At 45.6% G+C, this 13,450-nt stretch overlaps 1 protein-coding gene across 1 annotated transcript; it reads left to right on the top strand.

Annotated features, from left to right (window-relative positions):
• The first annotated feature begins 12,443 nt into the window (after nt 1–12,443).
• LOC123441126 lies at nt 12,444–13,138 on the top strand. Its single transcript, XM_045117640.1, has one exon. It carries the CDS (start codon nt 12,502–12,504, stop codon nt 12,886–12,888), a length of 387 nt encoding a protein of 128 aa, XP_044973575.1. The 5' UTR covers nt 12,444–12,501; the 3' UTR covers nt 12,889–13,138.
• Nucleotides 13,139–13,450: the final 312 nt, after the last annotated feature.

Raw genomic sequence — 13,450 nt, 5'->3', positions numbered from 1 at the left:
TTGCATGTTTTACGTGGTGACCGGGGTATCTAGTAGGATCGCATCTTACTTACGCAAACACCACAACGGAGATATATGAGTTTCTATTTAACCTCATCCAAGGACCTCCTCGGTCAAATCCGATTCAACTAAAGTTGGAGAAACCGGCACTTGCCAGTCATCTTTGAGCAACGGGGTTACTCGTAACGATGAAACCAGTCTCTCGTAAGCGTACGAGTAATGTCGGTCCAAGCCGCTTCAATCCAACAATACCGCGGAATCAAGAAAAGACTAAGGAGGGCAGCAAAACGCACATCACCGCCCACAAAAACTTTTGTGTTCTACTCGAGAAGACATCTACGCATGAACCTAGCTCATGATGCCACTGTTGGGGAACGTCGCACGGGAAACAAAAATTTTCCTACGCACACGAAGACCTATCATGGTGATGTCCATCTACGAGAGGGGATGAGTGATCTACGTACCCTTGTAAACCGTACAGCAGAAGCGTTAGAGAACGCGGTTGATGTAGTGGAACGTCCTCACGTCCCTCGATCCGCCCCGCGAACAATCCCGTGATCAGTCCCACGATCTAGTACCGAACGGACGGCACCTCCGCGTTCAGCACACGTACAGCTTGACGATGATCTCGGCCTTCTTGATCCAGCAAGAGAGACGGAGAGGTAGAAGAGTTCTCCGGCAGCGTGACGGCGCTCCGGAGGTTGGTGATGACCTTGTCTCAGCAGGGCTCCGCCCGAGCTCCGCAGAAACGCGATCTAGAGGAAAAACCGTGGAGGTATGTGGTCGGGCTGCCGTGGAAAAGTCGTCTCAAATCAGCCCTAAAACCTCCGTATATATAGGTGGGACGGAGGGGACCTTGCCTTGGGGCTCAAGGAGCCCCAAGGGGGTCGGCCGAGTCCAAGGGGGGAGGACTCCCCCCCCCCAAACCGAGTTGAACTTGGTTTGGTGGGAGGGAGTCCCCCTTCCTTCCCACCTCCTCCTTTTTTTTCTCTTTCTCTTTGATATTTATCTCTATGGCGCATAGGGCACTTGTGGGCTGTCCCACCAGCCCACTAAGGGGTGGTGTGCCTCCCTCAAGGCCTATGGGCTTCCCCGGGGTGGGTTGCCCCCCCCCCGGTGAACTCCCGGAACCCATTCGTCATTTCCGGTACATTCCCGGTAACTCCGAAAACCTTCCGGTAATCAAATGAGGTCATCCTATATATCAATCTTCGTTTCCGGACCATTCCGGAAACCCTCGTGACGTCCGTGATCTCATCCGGGACTCCGAATAACATTCGGTAACCAACCATATAACTCAAATACGCATAAAACAACGTCGAACCTTAAGTGTGCAGACCCTGCGGGTTCGAGAACTATGTAGACATGACCCGAGAGACTTCTCGGTCAATATCCAATAGCGGGACCTGGATGCCCATATCGGATCCTACATATTCTACGAAGATCTTATCGTTTGAACCTCAGTGCCAAGGATTCATATAATCCCGTATGTTATTCCCTTTGTCCTTCGGTATGTTACTTGCCCGAGATTTGATCGTCAGTATCCGCATACCTATTTCAATCTCGTTTACCGGCAAGTCTCTTTACTCGTTCCGTAATACAAGATCCCGCAATTTACACTAAGTTACATTGCTTGCAAGGCTTGTGTGTGATGTTGTATTACCGAGTGGGCCCCGAGATACCTCTCCGTCACACGGAGTGACAAATCCCAGTCTTGATCCATACTAACTCAACTAACACCTTCGGAGATACCTGTAGAGAATCTTTATAGTCACCCAGTTACGTTGCGACGTTTGATACACACAAAGCATTCCTCCGGTGTCAGTGAGTTATATGATCTCATGGTCATAGGAATAAATACTTGACAGGCAGAAAACAGTAGCAACAAAATGACACGATCAACATGCTACGTCTATTAGTTTGGGTCTAGTCCATCACGTGATTCTCCTAATGACGTGATCAAGTTATCAAGCAACAACACCTTGTTCATAATCAGAAGACACTGACTATATTTGATCAACTGGCTAGCCAACTAGAGGCTTGCTAGGGATGGTGTTTTGTCTATGTATCCACACATGTAAATGAGTCTTCATTCAATACAATTATAGCATGGATAATAAACGATTATCTTGATACAGGAATTATAATAATAACTATATTTATTATTGCCTCTAGGGCATAATTCCAACAGTTTTATGTAATGCATATATAATGAAATATAATATGACTGGCAAAATCATGAGAAAACATGCAACTGAGAAAGACTTTAAGAAATTATATTGTACAACAGGGTTATAAATCATTGTGTGTACAATCAGTGGGAGCATGAATACCTTGCAATGAAAAATTTAAACTACACAAAAATAGACCGCTTGGGTCTCTTTTTCTAAGCTCGTTGCAATAGAGTATCAATTGAGGAAAATGTCTACAACAGAAAGTACTACATCATGCAATAACTAAACACCTGACATAACCTGCATGTAAGCAAACGTGGGGCCTAAAAATGCTATGCAAAGTGTGCATGGCATCAACGAGAGAAAAAGCAGAGAGAGAATCCAGTGGCTAACCACTTATGCCGGAGTGGAAGAACTGCTTCTGACCAAACTCCTGCTGAACAACGTTGGCTCCACGCTGTGTCACCAAAGCCTGACCATGATGGTTCCATGCTGCTTCTAGGGAAGGAGGATGCACAAGTCCAGGATAACACTCGTGGACACCAACCTGAAGGAAACTTAGTCAGTTCAATTAACGTACTATTATTTTTTCACTAATACCAAGCAGTGGCGGAGGACGAAATTTTTTTAAGGTGGGGCGAAACCTCAAGACAGACCCTTTGACGGAGTCCACGCAGTTTCGTCATCACTCGTTGCCGCCGCCCGCTAGGTGTACCGCTTCCAACGGCCAAGCCGCCCGCCGCTTGTTCGATCCCCACATCTACCCTCACTGGTTCGCCCCGCTTGCTCGCAACAAATACATGAATGTCTTACTGACTACCTAGCTAGCTAGCTCCTTAATCCTGACTCGGTAGATTTTCTTCCCATGACACGACTGAATCACGCGAATCTTCCATAATGAAAAAGACAAACGCACATGCTCTACGAGTAGCTCACATTCCATCCAAACATCAGGTAGCAAACATAATCTTAGTTATTCCTTGCATGGGATGAATCGTCATCACAGGTTACATTTATTTCTTTAATCCTGGCAATGTATTCCTACAGTGTGGGTGAATGACCGTATGTATAAACAGAATTTGGAGCAAATCAAGGTGTGGCGGCTGCCACACCTTGCCCACCTGGGTGCTCCGTCACTGATACCAAGCAATCTGGGAAGCTAGCTCTTATTCTAAAATCATGTCGTTATCTTCTTCCCCATCGGAATTGGTAATATCTATTTCGAATTTATTCACAAAATCCTAAGAAAGCAACCACAATATAAATAAAAAAAATTAAGGGAACACATCATACAAGGAAACGCAAGCTTCCATCAATCATCAACAAGGAAGCATCATATCTTGAAGTTATGTGCTCAGCTTTATTTGGAAAAACCAAAGAACATGAAAACAACTAATAACAATAGTCAATTTCAAGTTTTCAGTTTTCCTATCAACTCGAAATGACTAGCACGAGATTACATTGCGCCAAGGCAAAATATAAACCACAAGTTATTATTGTCCACTGAACATGCCAGGCTTTCTAAACAAACTACTACAGTACTGTATACGTCAGCATCAAATGCTGAACAAGTCAAGCCTGCAACACAACACAGTGCTTTGATTTTAGCATAGAATTCAGAACAGGTCAAGCGTCGCAAAGCACGGCACCTTACTAGTGAACTAGATATGAGCTAGACAGAATATATTACCGAGTAAGTGTGCTTGATGTCCAGGAAGTCCCAGCTAACGGTGATGTTTCCGCTCGGATCGAGCGGGTCGTAGGCACTCGCCTGAACGCAGCACAGTACCAGCAGAAGAAACAAGAGCAAGCTGCAAATTAAAGGTAGGTAATATACTGATTAAAGGTAATCCCACATGCAGATTAAAATTTGATGTATTTGAAGGAAATAAGATGCACATGTCAAACATTTGCTTTTTAGAACATGCCAAAGCATACAAAAATATGGCAGATTGCACAATGAATGTAGAATTCGAGCTCAACTCTTGATGATCAAACAGAGTTGATAAAGCATGACAAAAACTGATAGTGCAAGGCTACAAAAGGTAATCCTCGATCAATGGTCTGGTTGATCTGAATCTCCCATGACCACACCAACAATGGTACAAGAACTAATACCTTCAGGAAATAAATAATAGAATATCATAAGGAAAGGCACAGACACCTCGATGAGTATCTCCTTAACCTGGATGGTGATCAGCCACATACACCTCGGTTACACAGTGGGCACGCAGTACACAGACACGGTTCACTTAGCCTCTTGGCGGGCGGCAAAAGCGACTGATTTTGCCCATCTACCTGCCACCGCTAATAAGAACCCTAAACAACAGAGACACGGCCACGCCGCAGCGAACGCGCGCCGGTCGAACAAAACCCTAGCGGAAGCGATGAATACAACACAGGGGGGAGGACGCTCACGTATTCGCAGAGGGTCTGGAGCTGGTGCTCGGCGAGGTGCTGGCCCTCCTTGACCTTGGAGATCCACAGATCCAAATCCATGGGTGGCTCGGGGGTCGGCGAACCGGCGGCGGAGGATTCAGGGCGGAGGCACGGACCGGGGGGTAGGGCCGATCCCCTCTTGATTCCTGGTGCGGGGATATTGGTTTCGCCCCCTTGATCGCGGCTGGGAAGGCCTCGCCCCAGCGCGAGAAGTCGGCGGCCGCGGCCGCCGCGGAGGACGCGGTGGAGGCCACCATGGAGGAGATGGACCCGCCGCTCTCTGGCTGCTGCGGCGGCGGCGGGAGCGGGCGGCGCGTCGGTCATGGCGCTGCTGCGGTGGGGTTGCGGCTGCGGCGGCGCGGGGCGGTGTCGGTTGCCCCGATCCAATCTGGATCGGGAGGGAGAGGGGAGAGTGAATCGGGGGTGGGGGAGTGGGTAGGGTTTCGGGGCATTGGAGATATACCCGGCCGTGATGGGGTGGGCTGGCCGGTTGGCTGGTTGGGCCGGTTAGCCTATTGGGCCTAGGCCCAGTTGGGCTGGGGGTTTATTATATTTCATTTTTAATATATTTCATTTATATTTTATTAAAAATGATATGTTTTAATTAATTTCAGCACATTTCGTGACTTCCTTCATTAAATAATATGCAATATTATGCATATCCACAAAAAAGCTTGGGAATTATTTCCCAAAAATCATTTATAGGTATATAAGTATCTATTTAATCAGAAATACATGGTGTGGTGCCTTGACGTTGAGGTTTTGATGGTGGTCGAGGGCCCTAACTCCACAGCGCGTGAACTTGCATGCCACTCGCATGGTCACCGCCTAACCGTTGCATTGCCACGCGTTCTAGGTGAAATAGTCATGTCTGGTGGGTTGGACAATCCCTCGATAGGTGTTAGCAAGAATAATACAATAGAATAATCTCATGAGGAGACTGAACTAAGCAAAAAACATGAATTAGCAGCCAAGTGTTTGATTAGCGGTGCGGGTAATTCACATAGACAATGGGCCTAAATTTTGGCAGAGGATGATCATCTACTAAGGAGACTCTCTTGGCAAATTTTTATCTCAAATGGATGAATCTAGGTGGCACTTGCTTTGCAAAGTAACACATTGTGCAGAAATATGGATGTTGAAGCTAGGATCAAATGAATGAATAGATTGAGCTGAAATTTGGTGTATGATGTTAATTTGGGCATATGAAGGCAGTGTATAAAAATTATACCATTTGGACATGCCAAAAATTGTACTTCCTTCACAATGCTCTCTACTGAACAGAATATTGGGAAAAATATTGAGAGAAACTGGCTGAAATAAATGAGCTAAAATTTGGTGCAGTGAGGTTATATGGTCAGTATCATCCCGTGGTAAATTTTTCATCAACTATAAAGCAATATAAAACATAGTTGCTTCACAAAATGAAAATATTACCAAAAAAAAGATTGGATGATGAGCTCACATGAATTGTTAGATGTGGCTAAAATTTTATGGAGAGCTATGTTTGGGCACATAGATGATGTGGAAAAAATTCAACTCATCAGGATATTCCTATCTAGTACTTCCTTCATAAAGCTGTTAGCTGAACACAAACTTTGGATATTTGCTGAGAAAGATTTACTAGGCAAATCGTTACGAAAGTTTTCATGGGGCAATGATTTGGATAGGAAAGAGTGCCCAAACAATCTGAGGGTAATCAAAGAAATAGAAATAGCACTTCCTTCACAAAGTGCTATTCTGTACAGAATAGGAAAATGAATATTTTTGAATTATTTTTGAACTATGGAAGGGAGGGTTTTCACATATTTGAGAAATATATAGTCCAAAGTATTTATGAGAATTTTTCGAGAATTTTTGAAATGATAGAATAGTAGGTTGCTTCACAAACTAGGATCAGGTGGGATAGAATGGACCCACGAGTGACATGTCAACATAGTTAGAACATGTTACGACATTTTTACAATCGTCGTAAAAGTTATGACGATCTCATCTTATGCGGTTACGATGTTTTGACTCACATCGTCGTAATTTATATGTAGATTTGATCCCCTCAAACGGTTTACGACAATCTCGGATGAAATCGTCATAGATTTATGACGAATTCATCAACGACATTTTAAAAAACATCACATATGAGCATATTTCTTGTAGTGTGGCCATCTTCACAAGTTGGGTACAACAATTTGTTGTGGTCCTGTAACATCTGCTCGAACTGCAAGCTCTCCTTTTCTGTGTCGCAACCTCGCCGTGTATCAGAAATGACCCGGCCAAGATCATCAGCGGGCTCATCTGGTTCCCGCTCTTCATCCTGATCTTCTTCTTCATTGCCTTCCATTGCGGTATCAGCATACTCAGGGAACATGGATCGGTAGTTGTCATCATCGTTCTCTTTTTCTTCATCGTCGTCTTCCATCATAACCCCTCTTTCTCCGTGCTTGGTCCAAACATTATAGCCCGACATAAAACCTGAGCGAAGCAAGTGGCTCTGAATGACTCTTGAGGAAGTGTAATCCTTCTCATTCCGACATTCAACACATGGACAAAACATAAAGCCACCACCATGCTTGTTCGCATCGGCTGCATCTCGAAAAGAATGCACGCCTTCTCTGTAAGCGGTTGTGCATCGATCATCGTACATCCATGGATGGCTCATCTGCGTTATAAGACAGTATATCAAATACAATCACGATCCTAAAAATTAGTACCGCACGGTCTAAACGAGGAAATATAGTTGCTAACCTTTTAGAATAAGTAGAAATAAAGAGGAAGAGGTTTAAGGGTGGCTCAGGCATCTCATATCGTAGTTGTGTTCGGTAAACTGAAGCGGCATCGCTCTAACACACATTTCAACAAACACCTCTAGTGCATCAAAAAAAAGTGGAGAGCTAGAACACACCCACAATCCTCCATCCAAGAAAAATGCAAGGAAGAGGGGGGAGGGGGACTGTGCTATATATAGGCAGAGGACTTTAGTCCCGGTTTGAGACACAAACCGGGACTAAAGGTGGCGCACATGTGGGCTGCCCACCGCGTAGCCCTTTAGTCCCGGTTTGGGACACGAACCGGGACTAAAGGCTCCTTACGGGCCGGGACTAAAGCCTCGAGGGAGGCATTGAGAATTGGGGCGACATGGCCGGGCCTGTAGTCCTGGCCCGGAGGCAGGCCGGGACTAAAGGGTCCCGGCCAAAGCCCCGTTTTCCACTAGTGTTTGCGTGGCGATGCTAAGATCTTCCGATTACATCCATAAAAATGCAGTGTGCCGTCATGGTCGACGGCGAAGTTAATGCATGATAAACCATTTTAGAGATCCATGATGCGACCCCTCTGCATCAAAAGCTTCATCCTAGAGACGTGGCGGGCCTATCTGCTTTTCTCTGTTAGAATGTTATGTGGATTCTGGTACACAAACTGCCAACGCACTTGCCGGACGGTGCCATTAGCGTGTGTGTGTGTGCGCGCGCGTGTGTGTGATATCTCTCAACTCAAATGTGAAGAGGAGATTATTTCCTTATATGGCGCGCCGCTATATAAGCAATCATGATTTTTTGTGGATGGTCACCACGAGCCTGAAGGATGTTGTGGACGGGACGCATGGGCATATGAGGTGCCCGACACCGAGTAAGGTAAGGAGATGGGCCCACATCACTTACGTCGAAAATATGCGACCATGATTCTTTGTGGATGGTGACGACAAGCCTGCGGGACAAGTTGGAGCCGGACACACGATCAGATCAAATGCCTGACATGGAGGAGATTATGGAGCTGGACCCACATCATCTACACTGCAAATCGGTCGAAGGTGAACCATAAACGAGAGATGTAGTTGGGGGTGCGGTGAAATTCTATGAAAAGAATAGGCAGTTGCTCGATGATGACACAATTGGTGAGAGGATGGCAAGACCCCTAGATGTCGTTAAGGCACGATGCTAGAACATCACCCTGGTCGCGAGATCCTCAATGGAGTGCGGCAACCGAAGCCAGAAGGGAACCCCTGCGGGACCTCGAAATTCCAGAGCGGTGGGCGCATAAGCAATGGTGAGAAATTCACATAATGTAGCAAGCAAGGCAGGGACCGCCGGGGGAAGAGTCATGCAACTTCACGGCCGCCTTGCCTTCCTCACTCGTGGTCTTCTCGCACGACCTCCACGCAACATGTTGGTGACGGGAGCTGAGGTAGGAGAGGGCGTACCATGGTCCGCCATCGATCGGATTGATGGCCAACAAAGGACGCTATTCAGAGCAGTTTCCATCGTACTCAGGACTCCATTGCCAAGCTTATGGCCACTACTCAGATTGAGACAAACTTTGAACTGGTGTCTCTGTGTTCTCAAGATTTCCACGGCGCCATCAGGATATATATGTACTTTGTTTATTATGAAAATTAATATATCAACAAAGAAATTGTAGTACTTGTCATTCTTTTAATTACATAGTTTGCATGATAGACTCAATTATTTTAACTAGCTAGGCAAGTAGTTATAATGCATTTCGTGCAGGTAGGTAATTAACCTGCTCATCTTTAGCATATGGGATCAATCAGATAAATATCTCCTTAACTCTTGACTCTTCATATCCATGTGCATGTCATGAATGTGGTGCACGAAATTAACATGCTCATGTCAGCTCACTCTCTCACATGCGCGTTGTAAGAGCTTCACGGTATCATAGGACATGATGTGGCTCTCCACACGTACGCCACACACGCACATTCTAAGGCACCTTATCATACTAACTTTTGAATTCTTGGGTTTCCCACATTAGGCCACTTAAATTATGACTTTGTTTCCATTGACGAGTTTTGTTGGTAGAGATATAGCATAGGGGTAGTTGACCAATGTCCACGATAATGAGTAGTCGACCACATCATGTTTCTTATATACTATATAAAAGCAAACAATATTTATTGATTGTCGCAAACTAAAACGTAAGCATAGAATATTTTAAATAGCAATTGTGTCAATGTTCTTGAAAAGTGAAGGACATCCATGTGATCTAATAACATATAGATCCTTCTTGAATTTCCATAAATCTTCTAAGATTTTAATCCAGTCAAATTTCCTATTTGCTTTCTCACTACACCTAATAAACGATCTGAACACGGGAGCATAAGTTGTTCTTCTTTCAAGTTAGGCCGATCTGCTTAGCTAATTAATTTGTCATGATATGGATGAATGTGTCTCGCCTAACAAAGATTAATCGCCTTTGATGGAGTTTGTTGGCCGAGACCCAACGCTGAGTACTTTCTGGCGACGGTAAAGACCGACGACGAACAACGACAAAGTGAAGCTGGCTAGATCGATCCATCCACGCAGTGCAAAGCTAGCCCACTAGGTAGCAATCGATCTTTCCTGGACGAGAACTAATACTTATGGCCGGAACAATCTTCAGAAGACACGTACGTAAACAACCTCTGGTCAATCGTTGCTTCGATCGATTGAGCACAACTAGTTACGCACGCACACAAGACGCGAGGATTGATAGCCAACAAGACTGTGTCGGTCCTGTGTATTTTTATTGCTTTTCCCACTATCTGGTTCTTGCAAGCTGAGGGTACCTACATATATATAGTACAAAAGCCTAAGCTATTTAGAGTAATACTACTCTAAGACAAACTATGACTCAAATACTAATCGGATACATGCAACCCAAGCATCACTAGAAGGATATGTCGTGTTTAATTCTAACAATCACCCCCCTAAACACGACGTCGTTACATTGCAACTTCGACGCCGATCCTTCTTCGCATCTTCAAGAACTTCTCGCGATCCAAAGCCTTGGTTAGCAAGTCCGCCAGCTGATCTTCGGTGCAAATGTAGTTGACCTTCGTTTACCTTCTTTCACGCCGTCCTTCATGTAGTGATACATCGTATCAATATGCTTGCTCCTGTCACGCCGCACTGGATCCTCGCGTAGAAAAAACATAGACTCGCGGTCAACTTTGAGCACCACTTGTTCCGGATCTCGATCCATGAGATCACCGTGTAGCCTTAGCCACACATCTTGACACTCTGCTTCACTTGAAGTCGATGTCATCACTTTCTGATTTCATGATAGCCAACTTACTACGCTTTCATCAAGGAAATATACCATGCCCAAGTTACCCTTATGGCCGTCAACAGTTTCTTCCTTGTCACTATCACTGTAGCCGAGTAGTTTCACCATCTCCTTCTTGCTCAACTCAAGACGAGGTTCCATCGAAGCATCAATTGGATTGCAATCTCTCTTGCCACAGTTTTCATGTACCTTCCTTGTGTATGCCTCCTAGTGTGATCCCTTCCGGATTTTGATGTACCTCTGGCCCGAGGTAGCAACTCAAAAGACGTAGATCATCCATCTTGAAAAGCTCCTTCATTTGTAGCTTGAACTTTGCAGTCACCTCTTCATCTGCTCCAGTAATCAATAGACCGTCGTCGTAGATGCCAACTAGTAGACGATCCCTTCCTTCACCTCTCTTGTACATTGCATGCTCTAGTGGGGCTTTCCCAAATCCAAGAGAAATCAAAGTCCGATCAAGTTTGATGTTCCACGCCCGAAGGTCTTGCCGTCGCCCATACAAGACTTTGTGTAGCTTCAATACCTTGTGTTCTTCTCCCTCCTTGATGAAGCTCGGTGCTTGATTCACATACACATCCATGATTTTTGAGCTGCGAGAGGGATGAGTAATCTCACCGATTCCATCTATGCAATGGGAACGAACACTTCTTTGAAGCCCACACCTTCATCTTGCATGTACTCTTTGAACAATAGCTTCGCCTTGTGCTTCACACAATTTCCTTCAACCTCTTTCTTGATCGTAAATTCCCACTTGAGCTCCATGGTTTTTTCATTGTTGGGAAGATCCACAAGCTCCCATGCATTGTTGTCGTGGATCGACCCCAACTCTTCTTTCATAGCATGACGCCAACACTCCTTCGTATTTGCGTCTTCAAAATCTGCCGGTTTCTCGGTAATTGCTAGACACCTTCGCCCACTTCCTTTGATCTTTACCGGATCAGTCGTCCCAAGAGTATCCTCCGGATATGGATGAAACACCGGCTATAGCTTTATGGATACAAGTGGTGGTGTCCTTTCCTCCTTCACGGGTATCAGCGTTACCTTGCCGTTCTTGCCTCCCAGCGTTGCACTGGCCAAGTTTGGCAAAACTGCACTTGACAAGACCTCTGATCTTCCTGGTAGATCAGCAGCCCGACCTGCGCCACCAAAACCAAGCTCAGCTCCACATGGACTTTTTTGGTAGGATTATTGGGTTGCACCTCACTTGGGGCATGCTGGAAAGGTCCGCTGGATAGTTTCTTTGTGATAGACCAAGCCCACCACGTTCACCTCCTAGCACTCCTTCTCCTGCTGGACTACGTTGGCTGCAACCTCCTAGCACTCCTTCTCCTGCTGGACTACGTTGGCTGCAACCTTCTCCTACTCTGACTCAAATAATAATCGGATACATGCAACCTGAGCACCACTAGGAGAATATGTCGTGTTTAATTCCAACAGAGTTAGCGTTGTAGTCAGAAGGTTGTATCGTGAACCTCTCATTCAGAAGGTTATATCATGAACCTCTGATACATGGAACCATGCACACCAGACAAGATCCGGTCATTTTAGTAGTGGTGCTGCCCAGCTAGATGGATGGTACTCCTACATCTTAGGAATTACGATTGAGAGGAAAGCGGTTGCTCACACGGCTAGACATGCGTGCATGCAAGAAAGTTTTTACCCACGTACGGCATGGCGCCCGCGAAGCTCTCGTGGCCTCACACTCTCTTTGTGCAACGTCACCTATTTAAAGCAAGGACCACCTTTATAGACCTCCACGGTGAAAACATCAATCTCACTGAAAATCCTGGTGAATCATTCCTCTCAGCCACCTGTTAGGCCAACAAGAGCAATGGCCCCACTCCAGAACATTGCGGTGGCACTAACCCTTCTCATCGTCATGGTGGAAATCGCATCATTACCAATGCTTGCAAGCGCCACCATCACCAAGTCCGAGGAGGCCGCGTTGGATGAGCTAACACCCATCATCAAGACGGCCCTAGACGGGGTCCTCGCCGCCGCCCCACCATCCGAAAGGATCAAAGTAGCCGGGGCTGTTGCAAAGCAGGAACTCCTCGCTATGGACACGATGAAGAAGGCCAAGGGAGACAAGGCGAAATTTGATACACATCTATTGGCCTACAAGATAGCCGCTAAGATAGTTACTGCCGCAGCACCCGCTGAGAAGTTCAAGAAGATGGAGGATAGCTTCACGGAGGCTAGCCGGCCAATTCCGTAAGTTGCATCTCATTAATATTTAGACGCATGCACAACACCATCGTCTGCGCCAAATAACATACCCCCTCCTGCCACACACACCAAATTATATTCTATTGTTTCTCGTAATTTCATTGTCACGAATGCACATTGTACGTGCACTAGTTTTTGTTTCATTTTTATTTGTTTCTTTTGGTGACTTTATTTCGCCTGATCGAGCACTTGTAACAATCCAGATATAGGGAACCTCATGGTCCCATCACGATATGTTTATTCATATCATGAAATAAATTGTACTACGTACTTGTCATTCTTCAAGTTGATTATTGTGCATGGTTGACTCATTCAACTATGCTTCACTTGAAACTCTAGAGCGCTTCTTCGATGTTGTATGTTACCGGCCTTGCGGCACAGCGCCACATTGCTCTTCTCTAGCAGATTAGACTAATTGTATTAATATATCCTTACCTCTTCACTCTTCTTGTCCATGTGCATGCCATGCATTTGGTGCTGATAAGTTGGATGCATGAAACCAAACATGGTCGCTCAGTCGGTCTTATATATGGGCCTCAACTCACCTCAGT

Source organism: Hordeum vulgare, chromosome 3H (genome assembly GCF_904849725.1).
Source record: "Hordeum vulgare subsp. vulgare chromosome 3H, MorexV3_pseudomolecules_assembly, whole genome shotgun sequence".
Lineage (NCBI taxonomy): Eukaryota > Viridiplantae > Streptophyta > Magnoliopsida > Poales > Poaceae > Hordeum > Hordeum vulgare.
This window is presented reverse-complemented; position numbering and strand designations above follow the sequence as displayed.